The 19,110-nt window shown below is 49.9% G+C and overlaps 1 protein-coding gene, 1 non-coding gene and 1 pseudogene across 2 annotated transcripts; all 3 read left to right on the plus strand.

The window, feature by feature from the left end:
• The first annotated feature begins 5,268 nt into the window (after window positions 1–5,268).
• On the plus strand, window positions 5,269–5,404 carry LOC137501370 (U2 spliceosomal RNA; annotated as a pseudogene).
• An 11,056-nt stretch (window positions 5,405–16,460) lies between these two features.
• On the plus strand, window positions 16,461–16,832 carry LOC137501251 (histone H2B). Its single transcript, XM_068228157.1, has one exon. The coding sequence runs from the start codon at window positions 16,461–16,463 to the stop codon at window positions 16,830–16,832; it is 372 nt and encodes a 123-aa protein (XP_068084258.1).
• Window positions 16,833–17,528: 696 nt separating this feature from the next.
• Window positions 17,529–17,647, plus strand: LOC137501380 (5S ribosomal RNA). The gene has a single exon (XR_011018524.1). It is a non-coding gene; the product is annotated as a 5S ribosomal RNA (ribosomal RNA).
• The last annotated feature ends 1,463 nt before the right edge of the window (window positions 17,648–19,110 follow it).

Below are 19,110 nucleotides of genomic sequence, written 5' to 3' on the forward strand. Positions count from 1 at the left end.
AGGTTAGGTATGCCGCTGTACTTGTAAGTCAAAGAAGTAATTGCGTAGCCTTTTTGTAATTACATTCGACGTAACCTCAAACTTTAATACTATTATTTGAAGTCAGTTCACGCGATCGTCTTCGTTCTATGCTGCTAATAGTGTGATCGATTCTCGGCGCAGCCAGTAGGTTATTTTAAGGAGGCATACTCTCACTTAATGGCAGCTTTGAGACCAAAGGTCGGTTACGAAAGTTAGGTAAAAGTCGTCGTCGTCGACATAGTAGTAGCGGTAGTTGTTTTTTTTTAAATAGCCTTAGCCTACTGTTGTTGTTGTTGTTTGAGTCACCAGTCCGTAGACTGGTTTGATGCAGCCCTCCACGCCACCCTATCCTGTGCCAACCTTTTCGTTTCTATGTAACTATTGCATCCTACATGTGCTTGTCATGTCCGTACCTTGGTCTACCCCTACAGTTCTTACCGCCTACACATCGTTCTAAAACCAACTGAATAAGTCCTGGGTGTCTTAAGATGGGTCCTATCATTGTATCTCTTGTTCTCATCCAATTTTTTCTGAAGTTGTTCTCTGTAGGCAGCTCCCTCGGAAGCTTCTGTCTACCTCAAGCTGTCCAACTTGAGGGAGGACGCGATCGGCTGTAATATTGGAACAATTAGTAATACCGCCTGGTGTAGATATACTATATATGGGCTTCTTTTCGATTGTGAATAGGCCTAGAGATATTCGGTCCTGGCTTTGTTGCCCGGGGTAGGCGGGACGTTTCTACCAGGCTGTGCTTCCCTCCTACAGGTCAGAGACAAAGTCTTTTGTGAGACTTAACCGGCTGTCTTCCGGTCTGGGCCTTTAGGTACGCCCTGAAATACACCTAGACGTTCTAGGATTCCTCTTTAACTAGGCTTCTCTTCTCTTCCCTTACAAGGGCCTTAAAACAGCAGGAAGTGAGAGAGGGTACCTGACCGTGAGGCAAGTGCCTATGGCCCTAAATACTGCGACTAAAATGAACTTAAAGAGCTAGCAAGAGACCTGGAATCTGACAAGTCGTGGAAACTAGTCCCTAATTTATATGTTTCCTTCTTTATGCCCTTTTATGCAATGCTATTAGAGGCAGATTACGGTGGGTCTCCTTGCTACTGCAGAAATCCACCTGAAGGCCGAACGTCCCTTGCTCTCATTCGAAAGTGGCTAGAGTCCACGAACAGTTCTCTGCCTTGGCAGCTAGAGGAAGGATGGGACTTCCTTCAGGTAAGCGGTGGTCGCTCCCGGGGGCGTCGCGACGACGGCGGCTGCCCCTAAATGTCGGCATGGAGAGGGAGCTGAGGAAATGCTGTCCATGGAACACACCTGCGCCAGGACGCCCTGAACAAGGCGGGCAGCACTTCTTTCATTTGAGGAGCAGCATTAATCCTTTGGCTATCCCTTCCTACCTTGAACTAAACCTTCCGCCGCCCCCACGGGACGCAGGGTGCACGAGAAAGGAGCTAGGAAGCACGTCCCCAACTTATCGCCGCGCAGCCCACCCGACAGCTAGCCTCTGCTGTTTCCTGCGCGGTCCGAGTAGCCTGATACACTCCGCCATTCGGGAAAATTTAACACATCATTCGCACCGTGACCATGGCTGACACTGCAACAGCATCGGCAGCATCCGCACCCGCCTCGGCTCCGGCCCAGGCGTCGCCCAAGAAGAACAAGGCTTCCGCATCCAAGAAACCTCGCACCAAGCCTGCACATCCGAAAACCTCCGAGATGGTGGGCAGTGCCATCAAGAGCCTCAAGGAGCGAGGTGGATCTTCTCTCCAAGCTATCAAGAAGTACATCTCTGCCAACTACAAGGTGGACTCTGAGAAGCTGGCCCCATTCATCAAGAAGTACCTGAAATCTGCTGTGGCTTCCGGAGAGCTGGTCCAGACCAAGGGGAAGGGAGCTTCAGGTTCCTTCAAACTCGCCTCAGCTGCCAAGCCGGAGAAAGCCAGCGCAGCCCCTATCAAGCGGTCCGCCGCCCCCAAGGAGAAGCGCATCCCCAAGGCGAAGAAGGCTGGGGGAGCCAAGGCTGCAGCCAAGAAAGCCATTTCCAAAAAGCCTGCTGAGAAGAAGAAGGCAGCTCCTGCTCCCAAACCAAAGCAGAAGGCTCCTTCCAAGGCTAAGAAGGCCGCCAAGGTGCCCACTAAGAAACCTAAGGCACCTAAGCCTAAAAAGGCCGCTAAGCCCAAGGCCTCGCCTAAAAAGGCACCTGCAAAAAGGAAGTGAGAACCCTCGAGGTTCTTACACTACCCGTGCACCTCTTGCTCTCACGAGAGCGGAGGTTGCAAAAACGGCCCTTATCAGGGCCATCACCTTCTTTCTAAAAGAGCCTATGAAGTCTTTGAATGTGAACCCTGGCCTCTCTCCTACCTCTGTCTCATAAAGAGGCAAGTGTGCACAAGTGCCCCACTACTCTCTTATTATTATTATTATTATTATTATTATTATTATTATTATTATTATTATTATTATTATTTAGTATTTTCTTTACTGTTATTGCACTTGGAGTTTTCCTTAATCCCCTTGGCACAACAACCACCATCAAGATTTATATACTTTGTTATTATTATTATTATTATTATTATTATTATCAACATCGCCTTTATTATTCAGTATTTTCTTTACTATGATTACTCTAGGACTCTTCGCATCGTCCTGTGGAATAAAAAATAAAATAAAAAAACCCACCGCCATCCAGATGTATATACTTTGTCGTTGTTGTTATTATTATTATTATTATTATTATTATTATTATTATTATTATTATTAAGTTTTGTGTCTACTGCGCTTGCACTTGGAAGGTTCACATCATCCCCTGGAAACAACAACAACCACCACCACCACCATCATCATCATCAAGATTTATATTATTATTATTTATTTCCTTTTAAAGAATATTTTAATTCACTGCCCGTGCTAGCTCAGAGACTACGACTGCTCTTTCTGGGATATTTTGGTGGCCCTGAAAAGGGCCGTTTGGTGAAAGGTTCAGCGTTAAGCTAGCTCTGGACTTAGGCACGCTCCCCTCGGATGCGGCGGGCGAGCTGGATGTCCTTTGGCATGATGGTGACACGCTTGGCATGGATGGCACACAAGTTGGTGTCTTCGAAAAGACCCACCAGGTAGGCTTCGCTGGCCTCCTGCAAGGCCATGACGGCCGAGCTCTGGAAGCGCAGGTCAGTCTTGAAGTCCTGAGCTATTTCTCTCACGAGCCGCTGGAAAGGCAGCTTGCGGATGAGCAGCTCGGTGCTCTTCTGGTAGCGCCTGATCTCACGGAGGGCCACGGTACCGGGCCTGTACCGATGAGGCTTCTTCACTCCACCCGTGGCAGGCGCGCTCTTACGGGCAGCCTTGGTTGCCAGCTGCTTGCGGGGGGCCTTGCCTCCGGTGGATTTACGTGCAGTCTGCTTCGTCCGGGCCATGACGTACGGTACTCACTGTCGACACGCTGCAGGGAGAATAACAGGAGCTCGCTCCCGCTCGCCTTGTTTTATTCCTTCGCTTCCCCCTCCCTGTGCTGCTGCAGCGCTGCCATTCGCTAGCCAGTTGCCGACGTCACCGGGGCCAGGCTCGTTCAACAAAAGCACAGGCAAAAGCGGGGCCTGGCACATTCGAGCTCTGAACTCGCTGTTGTACTGATCTACCATGACCGGACGAGGCAAGGGAGGAAAGGGACTCGGCAAAGGAGGCGCCAAGCGTCACAGGAAGGTGCTCCGAGACAACATCCAGGGCATCACCAAGCCTGCCATCAGACGTCTCGCCCGCAGAGGTGGGGTCAAGCGTATCTCGGGCCTAATCTACGAGGAGACTCGTGGCGTGCTCAAGGTTTTCCTGGAGAACGTCATCCGGGATGCCGTAACATACACCGAGCACGCCAAGAGGAAGACCGTGACCGCCATGGACGTAGTGTACGCCCTCAAGAGACAGGGACGTACCCTTTACGGTTTCGGCGGTTAGATCTCTTCCGAGCGTGCTCCCGGCAGGGGGCATGCAGTGTTTAAAAAAAACGGCCCTTTTCAGGGCCACCACTTACCTCTCAAAAGAGCTTAGTGTCCCGTGTCCAGTACTCCTCTAGCATTGCTTGTGCAGCACTTCTTCCTAGGAGGTACTGTACTGTACACTTCTGCTCGAGCCCTGCAGAGAAGAAAATATGCCCTCAACGTTAGTAATGAAGTCTAGTCTGAAGTTTATTTTTAATGGACACTAGATATCTGTATCTGATCCTCTCTCTCTCTCTCTCTCTCTCTCTCTCTCTTTCTTTCTTTCTTTCTGTCTTTCTTTCTTTCATTTGGAAACTAATCACATGGCTTCTTTCTAAATAAATAAATAAATAAATAAATAATTAAATAATTAAATAAATAATCTGATAACCTACTCCAGTTTTGAAGGTTATACCGTAAACTGGTATGATATTAAAAGTACTTCTTATGAAACCTTCCTTCCTTCCTTCCTTCCTTCCTTCCTTCCTTCCTTCCTTCCTTCCTTCCTTCCTTCCTTCCTTCCTTCCTTCAATAAATAAACTGTGTAATATATCTTTAAGTTGGCTAGGCTATTTTCTGTCCTAAACACTAAATTCCAGCATCTGTTGCTACTGAAGGGACACTAAACACAGTTCTTCTCTTTGTTGTTGTTGTTGTTGTTGTTCTTCTTCTTCTTCTTCTTGGTTTCACTATTATTATTATTATTATTATTATTATTATTATTATTATTATTATTATTATTAGAGACTTATATGTACTGTACTGCTCTTTCTCTTTTGATACGTCTTTTACTACTGAGCAATAAAGCCTGACAAGCAACTCTTTCCTTAACCAGCTGGTGGCCCTGAAAAGGGCCGTTTTTTAAATTTTTGCCTGGGAAACCAAGGCTAAGGCAATTAAGCCTTCTTCTCGGTCTTCTTGGGCAGGAGCACTGCCTGAATATTGGGCAGCACACCTCCCTGGGCAATGGTCACACCAGACAGGAGTTTGTTTAACTCCTCATCGTTACGTATGGCCAACTGCAAGTGACGGGGGATGATCCTCGTCTTCTTGTTGTCACGGGCTGCATTGCCTGCCAACTCAAGAACTTCAGCAGCCAGGTACTCCATGACCGCAGCCAGGTACACGGGGGCACCAGCACCCACTCGCTCTGCATAGTTTCCCTTGCGGAGGAGACGGTGGATACGCCCGACAGGAAACTGCAGGCCTGCACGGCTGGAACGGCTTTTGGACTTGCCCTTAACTTTTCCTCCCTTGCCTCGTCCTGACATGATGCTCTGCTCGGCCTCTTGGCTAAGATCAAAGTGTAGTATCTGTTCTTATCAGCTTAATTTTGTGTCCCTGAATAAGCAGGAAAAGCAGGGTTCTCGCTTTTTAAGCTGAATATTGGGCTGGTAAGGACAGCGCTCGCTTGGGTCGCTAGGAACGATTAGCGATCTAACGTGTGGTTCGCCTGCCACCAGGAGCGTGCCAATGATCTGGCCACTGCGGGCTTAGTGACGACCTAGCCCGCGCTTATCAAGGTCCAGTGAGGCGGCCAAAGCTCCTGGTGGTTGAGGGTTTCACCCTAGGGCTGCCCACATAGTTTAGTGGAGTGAGTGTGTGTGAGTGCGTGTGCGGGTGAGTGCGGGAGTGCGTGCGAGAGTGGTAGGGGGAGTGAGAGGTGAGTGAGTGCGAGTGTGACTGAGGGCTCCTAAGCGGCCCGGGTGGTCCAGTGGTGCACCGGCCCGGGTAGTTTAGGGGACTGAGTGAAAGTAGTTGGGCACGAGTGTGGGAGTGGCAGGGGGAGTGGACGGTGTGTGAATCCGGGTGCTAGCAAGTGTCCTAGGCGGCTCGGGTGGTCCAGTGGCGCGACGGCCCGGGTGGCTTGGGGGACCGAGTGCGAGGAGTGACTTGAGCGTGGGAGTGAGTGAGTCTGAGTGCAAGTGAGGGCCCTAGGCGGCTCGGGTGGTCCAGTGGTGCACCGGCCCGGGTAGTTTAGGGGTCCGAGTGTGAGCGGGTGTGAACGGCGAGTGAAAGTGGGAGCGACTGCGGGAGTGGAAGCGAAGGTTGAACCCGGCTGCGCGTTCGGAGCCAAGTGACCAGTGTAGCTCAGTGACACAAGTCTCAAGGCCGGGTAGCCTAGTGGTGCGAGTGCTTCTGTACGAGTGAGACTGTGTGAGGGCCTGTGTAGTCCAGTAATTTGGCCGTGTGAGTGCGTGAGTCAGTGCAGCCTTGTTGTGTGAGGATAGGAGCGGGAGTGAGTACTTGAGTGTGTCTGGGATTGACTGTTGAGCGTACTGGAACTGTGCAGTAGTGCAATGAACATCACGAGGAGCTCCGATGATGATGTGGGTGAGACCCTGGATGTGAGTGGTGCGGGGACGCTCCCCAGTCTGCGTGGCAGGCTTAGTCACCCTACCTCCACCCCGGTGCCTCACCCGGATATGAACCCCGACGCTGCTGTTTTTGTTCCTGTTGCAGGTGGGGAACAGCGCGTTGGGACACAGATCATCTTCAGGCTACCATACACCACCACGAGATGGCTCTGCCCTGCCTGCACTGCACCACAAAAAACGTTCAAGCGCCAGGAGGATCTGATCAAACATACGAAGAGGTTTCACCTGGCACGAGGATGTACGCTGGAGGTGGTTTTTGAATGCTGTGGCCTGCAATTCTCAACTTCTGTCAACAGATACGCGAAGAAGCAGGCCAACAAGCACTGGGGAGAGGCACACCCTGACCAGTCCATTGACTCCGTGACGCAAGGAAGATGTCGCCTCACGATCTACGGTGACACCAACAGAGTCTACACGACGCCTGGCCCCTCTCCCCGACGCTCGATCCTGTCATCACCACCAGCTTTCCGTGCGTCCCCTCGTCCTTCCCCGTCGGTCCCTACCACCTCCACACCGCTACCCCCAGGCAGACAGCGGCCAAGAAGAGCTCCGGCCAACCCACCACCGCGCCCGGCCTCCGCCAACCGCCTCCAGAGGGTGACTCCAACAGATGAAGAGCCTCCCCACCACCACGATGAGCGTCGCCCCACCATCTGCGGCGACGTGAGGCCCCAACAGGAGCTGCTTGACAACCCTCCCGTGAAGGCTACTCCTATCGAAAACCAATTGTGCCTCCTTTCTCCCCAGGCTCCCCCCTTGGACGTCCCTACCTCTGGTTCACCACCACCCTCAGGCAGCTCACTGGCCGAAACTGCTACCGATCCTCCTGGCAGACACACTCTGAGAACATCGACTTCCAACACCGGCCCGACCAGGCAACACGATGGAGACCCAGTGGCCCCACCTCCGGACACCAGAGCCACGGACCAGCACTCCACCTTAACTGACACGACCACCACGACAACACCGAGCGAGCCCGAAGATATATCGACGCTCAGAGCGGCATCCCCGACACGGAGCAACGATGGCGGCCTCAACGGGACTGAACATGACACCTCTGACGCTGGAGAATCCTCAACCACTCCGACAAGTCCATCTAGCCAGAACAACAACGGCCCACCCGCTGGCACATTACAACCAAGCCAGTTCCAACAAGAATGGATGGAGAGATTCCAACTCATCAATGACTGGGAGGTCTTTGAGACGGCCTGTGGTGATCTCACCGAAGCCGTTCGCAGCAGAACTCATAAAACACCGACCGCTGCGGACGTACAGAGGAATGAAGAGAACCGACGGCAGAACCGGGATCCCTCATTCAATCGTCGACGACGCAGGGGTGTTCCCCAATTTGACCCCAAAGAGGCCGCCAAGATTCAGCGTCTGTACCGCGTGGACCGGCGCAAAGCGATGAGGCAGATTCTGGGACAGGAATCCCCCTACTGCACGGCCCCCCAAGAAGAGCTGGAGGAGCACTTCGTGGGAGTTCATCGGGCCAGGGACGGCTGTTCCACCGACCCAGCTGAAGAAAGAGTACCGAAGCTACCAAAAATCGAGGACCACATTACCATCGACAACATCCGACCAGAAGAGGTGGCCCTCAAGTTATCCAAGGCCCCTAGCACTGCACCTGGGCCCGATGGTATTACATACCAGCAATGGAGGCAGGTCGACAAGGATGGGTCTCTACTCGCGACCATCTTCAACGTGTGCCTTCGGTACTCTAGAGTCCCCGCATCCTGGAAGCAAAGCAGGACAGTGCTTATTTACAAGAAAGGCGACCAGGATGATCTGTCAAACTGGAGACCTATAGCCCTTTCCAACACCATCGGAAAGATCTACTGCAGCATCATTGCAGCTAGGCTGGGTTCGGTTGCAGCGGCCAACAACATCATCTCACCCCAGCAGAAGGGATTCATGCCAGCTGAAGGCTGCATCGAGCACAACTTTGTGCTTCAAGAAATCCTGGTGGATGCTCGAAGAACAGGAAGAGAAGTCGTCATCGCCTGGCTTGACCTTGCTAACGCCTTCGGGTCAGTGCCCCACTCCACCATCCTTCGGGCACTGACCGACATCAACGCAGGCTCTCACCTCGTCAACATAGTGAGCGATTTATACACCGGTAGCACCACCAGGATCCGGTCCACGACGGGTGACACCAACCCCATCCCCTTCAACGCGGGAGTCCGGCAAGGCTGCCCGCTATCACCGATCCTCTTCAATATCGTGATGGAATACCTCCTTCGCACCGCCACCGACGTTAGTAGGACTCATGGATACGACATCAGAGGCTACACCGCATCTGTCCTGGCCTTTGCAGACGACATCGCCCTAATAGCCAGGTCAGAGGAGCACATGAGATCCATGCTCGAGAGGATGGGCAGTACCGCGCGCTGGCTCGGCCTCGAATTCAAGCCGCAAAAATGTGCCACACTCCACATGAGGAAGAAGACCACTCTCGCCACGGGATTCACCATCTCCGGGGGAGCCATGGACACTCTTCGAGAAGGGGACTCATACCAACACCTTGGAGTCCCAACGGGTTTGAAAGTGGACCAAACCCCGAATAAAGCCATCGAGCGGATTGAAGGAGAGGTCGACGCAGTCTTCAATAGCCTCCTCGCACCGTGGCAAAAACTCGACGCCCTGCGCACCTTTATCATCCCGCAGCTCGAGTTTACGCTACGGTCATCCCGAGTGAAGAAAACCCTGTTCCACCAGCTAGACAGGAAAATCAAGACCGGCGCTAAAACTGTCCTCAACCTACCGCAGCGTGCAAGTGCTGAGATCGTGTTCATTCCAACGCGTCAAGGCGGTGCTGGACTTCCACCGATAGCCGACATCTCAGACTTGGCAGCCATTAATCACATCTTTAGGCTGCTAAGTTCTAACGATGAAAGCATCGCGAAGCTCGCGCTGGAGGGCCTCCGTACCACCGTAAAGAAGAGGATCCTGCAGGATCCATCACCGAGGGATATGGCCACCTACCTCTCCGGGTCCATGGAGGAGCCTTTCGACAGGGACTCGGGAGACGTAGGCACACTCTGGTCATACGCGAGGTCAGCAACCCGCCGGATGCAGAAGAGGATCCCAGGACTACGTTGGGGATGGGCTGAGACGCTCAAGAGATGGGAGCTTCACCTCCCCCACCCAGAGACCGTCACTAGCGTCGCTGATGAAGGATCGCGTCGCGACATGGCAGCACTCCTCCGCTCATGCCTCACGGAGCACTATCGCCATCAACTGACATCAAAACCTGATCAGGGAAAGATTCTACGAACCTCGTCCCAGAACATCCCATCTAATCACTTCTTACAGTCTGGGAGGTATACGAGATTCGCTGACTGGCGATTCATACACCGTGCTCGCCTGGGAGTGCTGCCCCTCAACGGATGCTGGAGATACGACAGGGCTAATAACGACCGCCGTTGCCGCAAGTGTGGCGAATTAGAGGAGACGACGGCCCATGTTATGAATCACTGCCGTCCACATCTAGCCACAATGACAAGGAGGCACGACGCGATCCTTGACAGAGTTGCCAAAGCCGTACCTGCCAGGTCGGGAGCATGCCGCAAGAACCAACAGGTTCCCTTCGACGAGCTCACCGGGTCAGGCACCAACATCCCTCAGGATATCAGAGCTCAAAGACCTGACCTGGTAGTCATCAACAAGGAAAAGAAGGTGATAACAATAGTCGACGTCACTATCCCGTTCGATGATGGATACGAGTCTCTACAGAAGGCACGCGACTCGAAGAAAACCAAGTACGAGCCAACTGCGAGGATTTTACGTGACGCCGGCTACACTGTGAATCTGGACGCCTTCATTGTGGGCTCGCTCGGTACCTGGGACGGTGCCAACAGTAAAACGCTACAGTACTTGGGCATCAGCAAGTCCTACTCTAAGATGATGGCCAACCTGTGCGTGTCTGACTCAGTGCGATGGTCCAGAGACATTTACGTCGAGCACGTGACTGGCCACCGGCAATACACCTGAGCGGCTGCAGTGTGGTGCTGAACACTCCAAGAGTGGTGACAGTGCGTGTGTTAGTGATCTGTGTCAGTGTTGTGAAGTGAAAGTGGAGCGCCCTTGCGCAACTGAATGAATGAATCTCCACTAGTGAACGAGTGTTTTCTTATGCTAATTGTATATACCTGTATATAATTATTTCATGTGGCTGTGTATTATTGTATGTATTATAGGTAGTGTACATCTGGGTATATCAGTGGGTGTGCAAGGAAGTAATGAATGCTGTAAGAATGTGAAATCGAATGAAGTATGTATGTTAGTATGGACGAGTGCATTGTATGTCTGTTAGTATGGATGAGTGCGAGTACGAAGCCAACACTTATAAGTCCATTGTAATAAGCTGACCTGTAAATACTATCTCTTATTTTATTGTGTATTGTAAGCATGAATGGATGAGCAAATGATAGGCAACATCAGGGTCGTGTCAACTAGAAATTAATTTAGCTCAGGCCAAATGCCTAGCGCACTGGAAGGGTCCAACTAACATATGGTCCTAGATGAACAGTGGACAGGGCACCTCCACCCAACCTCAATCCCACTTAGGCCTGTAAGGGGGTCACGGGGACTCAAGGGTGGGAGAACGTTGGACCACTTCCAGATGCCTCTACATCTTAGAACAGAACACCAAGTGAAACACGACACTGATGACCTAAGCTGAAAGAGTGCGCGAATGAACAGTGGCATGCCTAGTTCCGGGTTAAACCCAAGTATTATAATCTAGACTATTATATTATACTTAGCACCTACCAGCAAGAGCCACACGGACTCAAACAATTGATATAATAGTGGACTCACCAGCAACCAAATCATATTGCATTGTAAATACCTATGTTCAACTCTACCAGCAGCCTTTTCTATATATTGTATACGTCAACGCTTGAAATGTAAATATTTAAATATTTAATAAAAAAACATTTAATCTGTTCTTATCAGCTTAATATTTTTCCGACTAGTGACCACCAGTTTTGTACTCTGGCAGGTTACGCGAGCCAGCGAGCCAGCCAATGAGGCTGCAGCTAGTTCGCCCCCATTGGCTAGTACGACACAGGCGTTTTCTTTCAAATACACGCTGAAACCGGGTGCCCCCAGCCATTCGAGAACAATCTGGTGTTGTCTGCGGACGTGCTTTACTGCTCCTCCCGTCTTTGTGACTGAGTGTGTGCTTGTGTGGGTTTTTAAAGGTGCTATATTATATCCAGCGAAGCGCTGAATTGGATCTCACAAATCCTTTTAGCTACTTCCTGCATATAATTGGTAAGTGCTCATCGCCTGCTTTTGCTTGTTGGTGTGCCTTGCTTGTAGTACCCAGTAGTGCATGATGGCTAGCTCCCCGCCACCGGGAGGTGGTGGAAATGATTTTCCACCTCTACCGCAGGTAAATCCTTCCTGCAATGCTAAATCGGGCCTGCCGGCTCTCCAAGCTGCCTCTACAATTAATTTGCTACCCAGCATGCCGGAAGCGGTAGCCAATTATAATAAAACTGGGGAGATACACCCCAGTATGGCCTACCTTTTTCATCTTTCTGATAATGGCAATAGTAAACCTACTAGTGGCAGAAGTAAATTACACCGCACTGACCGTAGAGACCGTAAATCTCTTAAATCTGTAAAACAGGTTCCTATTCAACCTAAGCCTGTAACCACCCCCAACCCCTATAGCGTCCTAGCTTCCCTCCCCACTGAAGGCAACCTTACTCTAGCTGACTTCATCCCTAGGCCATCTACCTCTGCCACCAACCCCCTTCCCTCCACCAGCACTGCCCCCTCTCAGTCTGCTAGACCCGCTGAGGTCGCGAGTTCGACCCCAGTCAATAATACCGAGACAGGGCAGAGCTCATCTCAGGAAGGACAGGGGGAGGCCATGGATGTTGCGGCCCCTAAAAAAGTCGCTGTTCCACCTATTGTTGTCGCTGATAAATCGGAGTATCAGCGACACTACAACTACTTGAAATCTCGCTGCACTGGGAATATCAGAGTGATCAATACCCGGGACGCTCTGAAATTCCATGCTGAAAATGAAAACGATTATCACCTTATCAAACAATATTTCGAAGATAACAATAAGAGTTTCTTTACTCACCAGCTGGCGAGTAAGAGGCTCCTGAAAGTTATCATTCGTAATATTGTAGCCACTGTCAGCGTGGACTGGGTTCGAGAGGAACTCATGGCACTGGGGTACCAGCCTCAAGATGTATACCAATACACGAGGCGAGATGCCACAACCAAGAAATTGATCCCCCTCAGTGTCATGAGTGTCACCCTCCCTAAGGAGAAATTTTCAGAAACCATCTTCTCGGTTAGACACCTATGCGGGTGTGCCGTGAAAGTTGAGGCTTTCAGGGGCCGCGAGGGCCCTTCTCAGTGTTACCGATGCCAGCGGTGGGGGCACACCGCTAATTACTGCAAAATGCCATTGAGATGTGTGAAATGTGGTGAAAACCACTCAGCTGCTGCCTGCCCCCTACAGCCGGAGGCAGCAGCTAAGTGTGCCAACTGCCAGGGAAACCACCCCGCCTCCTGGAGGGGCTGCCAACTGTTTCGAAATATTATGGAACAGAAGGTAGTTAGGGAGCTCTCCAAAGCTGAGAAAAGGAGGACCCTCCCCCCCTCCCGGGCAGTAGACCCTAACTTTACTTATGCTGCTGCTGCCGGAGGCGCCCAGGCCGCCCCCACCCCTGCATCGAACCCTGCACCCTCAGCGGAAGCGTCTCCCATATCCGACTTTTCGGGCATGGGCGACATTTTGAATCTCGTGAGGCAGATTAATTTCTCAAAATTACTGCCTATTATAAAGGACACCATGACTAAACTGAGGACATGCGAAACCATGATTGACAAAATTGGAGTCCTGTTAAGTGCTGTTATGCAGTACTTTTCAGAACCCTAATGAGGCTGTCATGTTTTGACTATGGACCTCAGAATCTGTGCATGGAATTGCAAGGGTGTTTCTGCTCAGAGATACGAACTCGAGTCGTTCATCTCTGAGCATAACATCGATATCCTCCTACTAGGGGAAACATGGCTGAAACCTCATATGCCCTTCAAAATTAAGAACTTTGCGGTATACCGCAAAGACAGAGTTGACAGAGAGGGCGGGGGCGTGGCCGTGCTGATTAAGTCTAAGCTTACTCATCACGTCATAGACCCCCTCCCTCTCGGAGCTATTGAGTCTCTCGGTATCGAGATTAGACACAGTAATTATCACTATCGTATTTTTGCGGCCTATCTCCCTCCCAGTGCTCCGCTTCATACGGCGGAGCTAGATATTTTGCTTAATAATCCCAGCCATACGCCCTCTATCATTGGAGGCGACTTGAATTCCAAGCACACCGACTGGAACTCCAGGACTATAAATCCTAGGGGGAGAATACTCCAGCAACATATGACAGATACTGACATCAGTGTATATGCCCCCACGGAGCCCACCTTCTATCCGGATAATGGTGGCCTACCTGATGTCCTAGATGTCGCAGTTACCAAGTATTACAGCAGGGCTATTGATTTTCTAGTCCCTGATGAACTAAATTCCGACCACAAACCTATCATCTTCAATCTTACCTGGGTTAGGCTCGACGAACCGTCTCTTCCTATCTCTAAACTAAACCTTGACTACCACAAATTCACGTGGCATGTCAATAAAAATCTGAAAACCTTTTCGATCACCAGCGAGAATGATGTTGACCGCGCGATTGCGCACCTTAATAACAAGGTCTGCAATGCCCGGAAATACATCATTCGAGCAGCCAAAATTAATAATAATAATAATAATAATAATCGTTCTCAGCACCGTCCTGGTTCTGAGGACGATACCACACCGGATCTCCTTAAGGATTTGATCCAAATTAAAAACAGATATAGGAAGAGATGGCAACGATTCCGGGACCCAGCTGACCGGGCGGAATACCTGGAACTAGCCCGTGAAGTCCGCAATCGCTTGCTGGAACGTAAGATTGAAAGATGGGAGGAATTCTGCCGACATCTTTCAGAACATGAGTCAGAACGCGACTTTTGGCGTGTCACTCGCGGTCTGACTCGAACCCAGGAACCCCGGCGTGCCATTCACGGCCGGCACGGTCTGGTGTTCTCCCCCTATGATAAAGCTGAGGCTTTCGCGGACACTATTGAAAGCCAGTGCGTAACTCACAATTTAGATAACGATGACGACGACGATGACGAGCGACGGACCCGTGAGATACGCAGAAAAGCCTTGGCTTTCGAAAGACAATGGACACCTGACTTCAACGTACCCGACTTCCAGCCTCGCGAGATTCGCAGGGTTATTAAAAATTTAAACGAGAAGAAGTCTCCCGGTGATGACAGGGTTTCGAACAAGGAAATCAAATCACTGCCATACAGGGCAGTAATTTTCTTAGCAACCATCTTTTCGGCCTGCGTAAAACTGGGATACTTCCCTGACGTCTGGAAGACTGGTAAAATGATAGTCTTCCCGAAGCCAGGGAAGGATAAATTATTCCCACAAAATTATCGCCCGATAACCCTGTTATCACATATCTCTAAGATTTTCGAGAGACTTCTTCTCTCTCGCCTCAATGGATACCTAAACACCCGCAACATACTGCGACCTGAGCAGTTTGGGTTCAGGTCCAGGCGCAGCGCCCCCCTTGCGGTGCTGCGCCTGACACAGTATGTCACAAGGTCGTTCAATATGCGCCGTAGCGTGCCAGCAGTATTTTTCGACGTAGAGAAAGCTTTTGACACTGTCTGGCACGATAATTTAATTGTAAAACTTTTGGAATTATATAGAGTCCCTAGCTACCTTGTCAAAATTATTCAGTCATATTTGACTAACAGGAAATTTTATGTTTCCTGTGAAGGGGAGCAATCCACCCCTCGAGTACTCAGAGCAGGAGTCCCACAGGGTGGAGTGCTGAGCCCCACTCTCTACGGCCTATATGTGAACGATCTTCCTACACGGGAAGGTGTAGAGATCCAGCAGTACGCGGATGACATAGCCATTTACACTGGCATGAAGAGAAATGACTATGCTGTCCGACGATTACAGCAATGGATCGACTCCTTCTGGGAGTGGTGTCACCGGAACAAGGTGAAAATAAATGCAGATAAAACGCAGGCAATTGTTTTCACCCGGCGCCGGCCTAACCTTGACCGCCTCACTATCAATAACGTCCCCGTGTCTTGGACGAACCAAATTAAATATCTCGGCCTAATAATGGACAGAACTTTGTCCTGGAGCCACAATATAGAACAGGCCAGACAGCGTGCCACGGCACGGATGAAAGCACTGAGACCTCTGCTAGGCAATAAATATATCTCTACCTCCATCAAGAGAAATATTTACCTAGCATGTATCAGGCCCATCCTGCTGTATGGCTGTGAGGCCTGGGGCTATGTTGCGAAAACTCCACTTTCAAAATTGCAAGCCTTCCAGAACAAGACACTTAGAATGATGACCAGAGCACCATATCTGAAATCTAACAAGAGGATACGGGCCGAGCTTCGTATCCCCACACTTAGATCTCAGATAAATAAAATAGTGAGGATGACCAGGGCTAGGATCCTCTCGAACCAATCAGAGGACCCTGGTATTTTACTGCTAAAACGGGTCATGAGGACCAAGAAGCCTAGTACTCGCCTGAAGTACCGTGGCCCTTGGATCCTCTACGACCTGTTTTAAATTCGAACCGGCCAACCTTTCGGTCTATTCCAAATTGAAACCTTCTGTCCACTAAATTTTTCCCTAAATTACTCTCCTGTTAAGGGCCGTTTCTTAAGAAGCACTCTGATAAAAATTCCGCTCCGATTTAATTTTCCCTTTTGAGCACGTAAACTGAAGCGAAGAGGGGGTTTCTTTTCTGACTATAGGCCTCCCAGCCTATCAGACAGACTGCTTTTCCCCCACCAGTGTAGCGAGAACAGTGACTTTTTCGCCTCATCGGCAATTCCTCGGACACAGATGAGTAGGGGGGCATCATTTTCGCCCCGGGGCTCCCATCCACTGGCCATCACCAAAAAAAAAAAAAAAAAAAAAAAAGTGCCCCCAGCCATTCGTTTGGATTCTCAGTAGCTACACGAGACAACCATGCCTCCTAAGACTAGCGGAAAGGCCGCCAAGAAAGCCGGCAAGGCCCAGAAGAACATCTCCAAGGGAGATAAGAAGAAGAAGCGCAAGAGGAAGGAGAGCTACGCCATCTACATCTACAAAGTACTTAAACAGGTACACCCTGATACTGGCATCTCCAGCAAGGCGATGAGCATCATGAACAGCTTCGTCAACGACATCTTCGAACGTATCGCCGCTGAAGCTTCCCGTCTGGCCCACTACAACAAGCGCTCCACCATCACTAGTCGGGAGATCCAGACTGCCGTCCGTCTCTTGCTGCCCGGAGAGCTGGCCAAGCACGCCGTCAGCGAGGGCACCAAAGCAGTCACCAAATACACCAGCTCCAAGTAAGGAGCTACAGGGAATAACCACCCTTCTTAAGAAACGGCCCTTTTCAGGGCCACCACACCTTTAAAAAAAAGAGCAGTTGTGTTAGCCTCTTACCCTTAAGCAAACCAAAGGCAAGTGAAAAGGGGGACATCACATCAAAGTGGTTAGCATTGTTACTTTAAGGTCAAAAGAAATTAGAAAACCTCATAATAATAATAATAATAATAATAATAATAATAATAATAATAATTATAATAATTATAATAATAATAATCGTCGTCGTTAACACCATCATAGCCGGACGGATTATTCAGTCCTTTTGCCGCTTGAAACGACAATCGCACCGCCGTCAAGAACAACAACAACAACAACAACAACTACTACTACTACTACTACCACGGGGCCCTGGGTCTTTCTTTCTTTCTTTCTTTCTTTCTTTCTTTCTTTCTTTCTTTCTTTCTTTTCTTTCTTGAGGAGATTGGTTGGGATTGAATGTAGGCCCTGGGTCGAGTTGGGGTTAGGTTACGACGAAGTGAGGTTAAAACTACTCGGGTTAGGTTCCGCCGCGCCCCGCCGCGCGCGCTCAGTACCGCCCTCGTACGCTCCTCCGTCGCGATCTCCGAGCAAAGTCTCGTCTCGACAACGCGCCCGCCCACCTCCAAAGAATAAATAACCGTTGCCTTCTGTACACATGCATCTATGAAGACTTCCTTTCTCGCCAACGGCCATACCATGTTGAATACACCGGTTCTCGTCCGATCACCGCAGTTAAGCAACATTGGGCGTGGTCAGTACTTGGATGGGTGACCGCTTGGGAACACCACGTGCCGTTGGCTCAATTCCCTTTTTACCTACTATTCTGATCTCTAAATAACCCTTTATCATCAACTTTAGCCTTACGGCTGCACAAATGTCGAAATTGATCGATTTTTGTTACATGTGAAACTAACCAGATGTTCTTAACTTTCCAACATGATTCAAGTTTATTGTAGATACTTAACTTCCTCCGAGGTGCCCGCCTAACCTGACCTGACCTGATGATGATGATGATGATGATGATGATGATGATGATGATGATGGTTGTTATTATTATTATTATTATTATTATTATTATTATTATTATTATTGTTATTATGCGAGAGAGAGAGAGAGAGAGAGAGAGAGAGAGAGAGTGTGTGTGTGTGTGTGTGTGTGTGTGTGTGTGTGTGTGTGTGTGTGTGTGTGTGTGTGTGTGTGCTGTTATTTTTCTTTTAGGTTAGTGCAGCTTAGTGCGCCCTGTCTGTAGGAGGCCCCTCATGGATACTTAACTCTTCATTCTACTACGTCCTATTTCGCGTAAGATTACAGGTAAGAAGGGTAATCAGTGCCAGGGCGGAACGTGGGTTCGAATCTCCCTGCCCGCCAAGAAAATCGCGAGGAAGATGGTTTCCAAACAACGTCATCGACACTGTCGTGATAACAATGAAAGCCGTGTCCTAGCAACCGCACGCCGCATGTAGCAGCCCTTCAAAGAGGCGAAAAATGATTTCATTTTATGTTCTTTCAGGTAAGATAAGATACTATCGCTGACCCGTTGATATAACGACGACGTTCGGTAATAAGTTGCAAGTCTGTTGTGCGCTATTCTCTGCAGGTAACTGGGCGTCTCTCATAAGCTTGCTTACGAACGATGATGTACTAGTGCAGGAGAGTGACCCTTGTGCGCGTGTTCCGACAAATCGTAGCATTGACTCCCAGGACTTTGCATTTCTACCTAAGATGAGACGGTTTCCTAATAAGACTGAGAAAGTAACGTTTTCGACGACAAGTGTTAGTTGAAAGTGTCGTGACGTTTTAGGTTAGGTGACGTGAGGAAAGTGCTCGATTTCAGTAGCCTGCACGTCGGCTGACCGACCTTTCGGCAAGTGATGAATTCCATAGAACTAACCTCAACTCCCCATATCATTACCGTTACCGTCCTGGATTTAAATAGGCCATTCTGAGCTCAACTTGGCGAGTTCGATTCCGGTTCACTCCCTTGGTATTTGAATGGCCAAACACGTCGGCCTCATGCCTGTAGATTTACGGGCACGTAAAATAGAAGAACTCCTGCGGGACAAAATTTCGCCTCAGCGGCGTCTCCGGAAACGGTAAATAGTAGTTAGTGGGGCGTAAAGTAAATAACATTTTTCACTACCTACCACTACTAGTTCCTGTTAGGCCGGTAGGGATTTTTCGTACTTCGGCAATAATACGTCCATTTGCCCAGCACCTGAACACTGCGTACCTGTACGTCCTACTTTTTCCTCCTTACCTTAGT

Source organism: Anabrus simplex, chromosome 6, assembly GCF_040414725.1.
Source record: "Anabrus simplex isolate iqAnaSimp1 chromosome 6, ASM4041472v1, whole genome shotgun sequence".
Classification (NCBI taxonomy): Eukaryota; Metazoa; Arthropoda; class Insecta; order Orthoptera; family Tettigoniidae; genus Anabrus; species Anabrus simplex.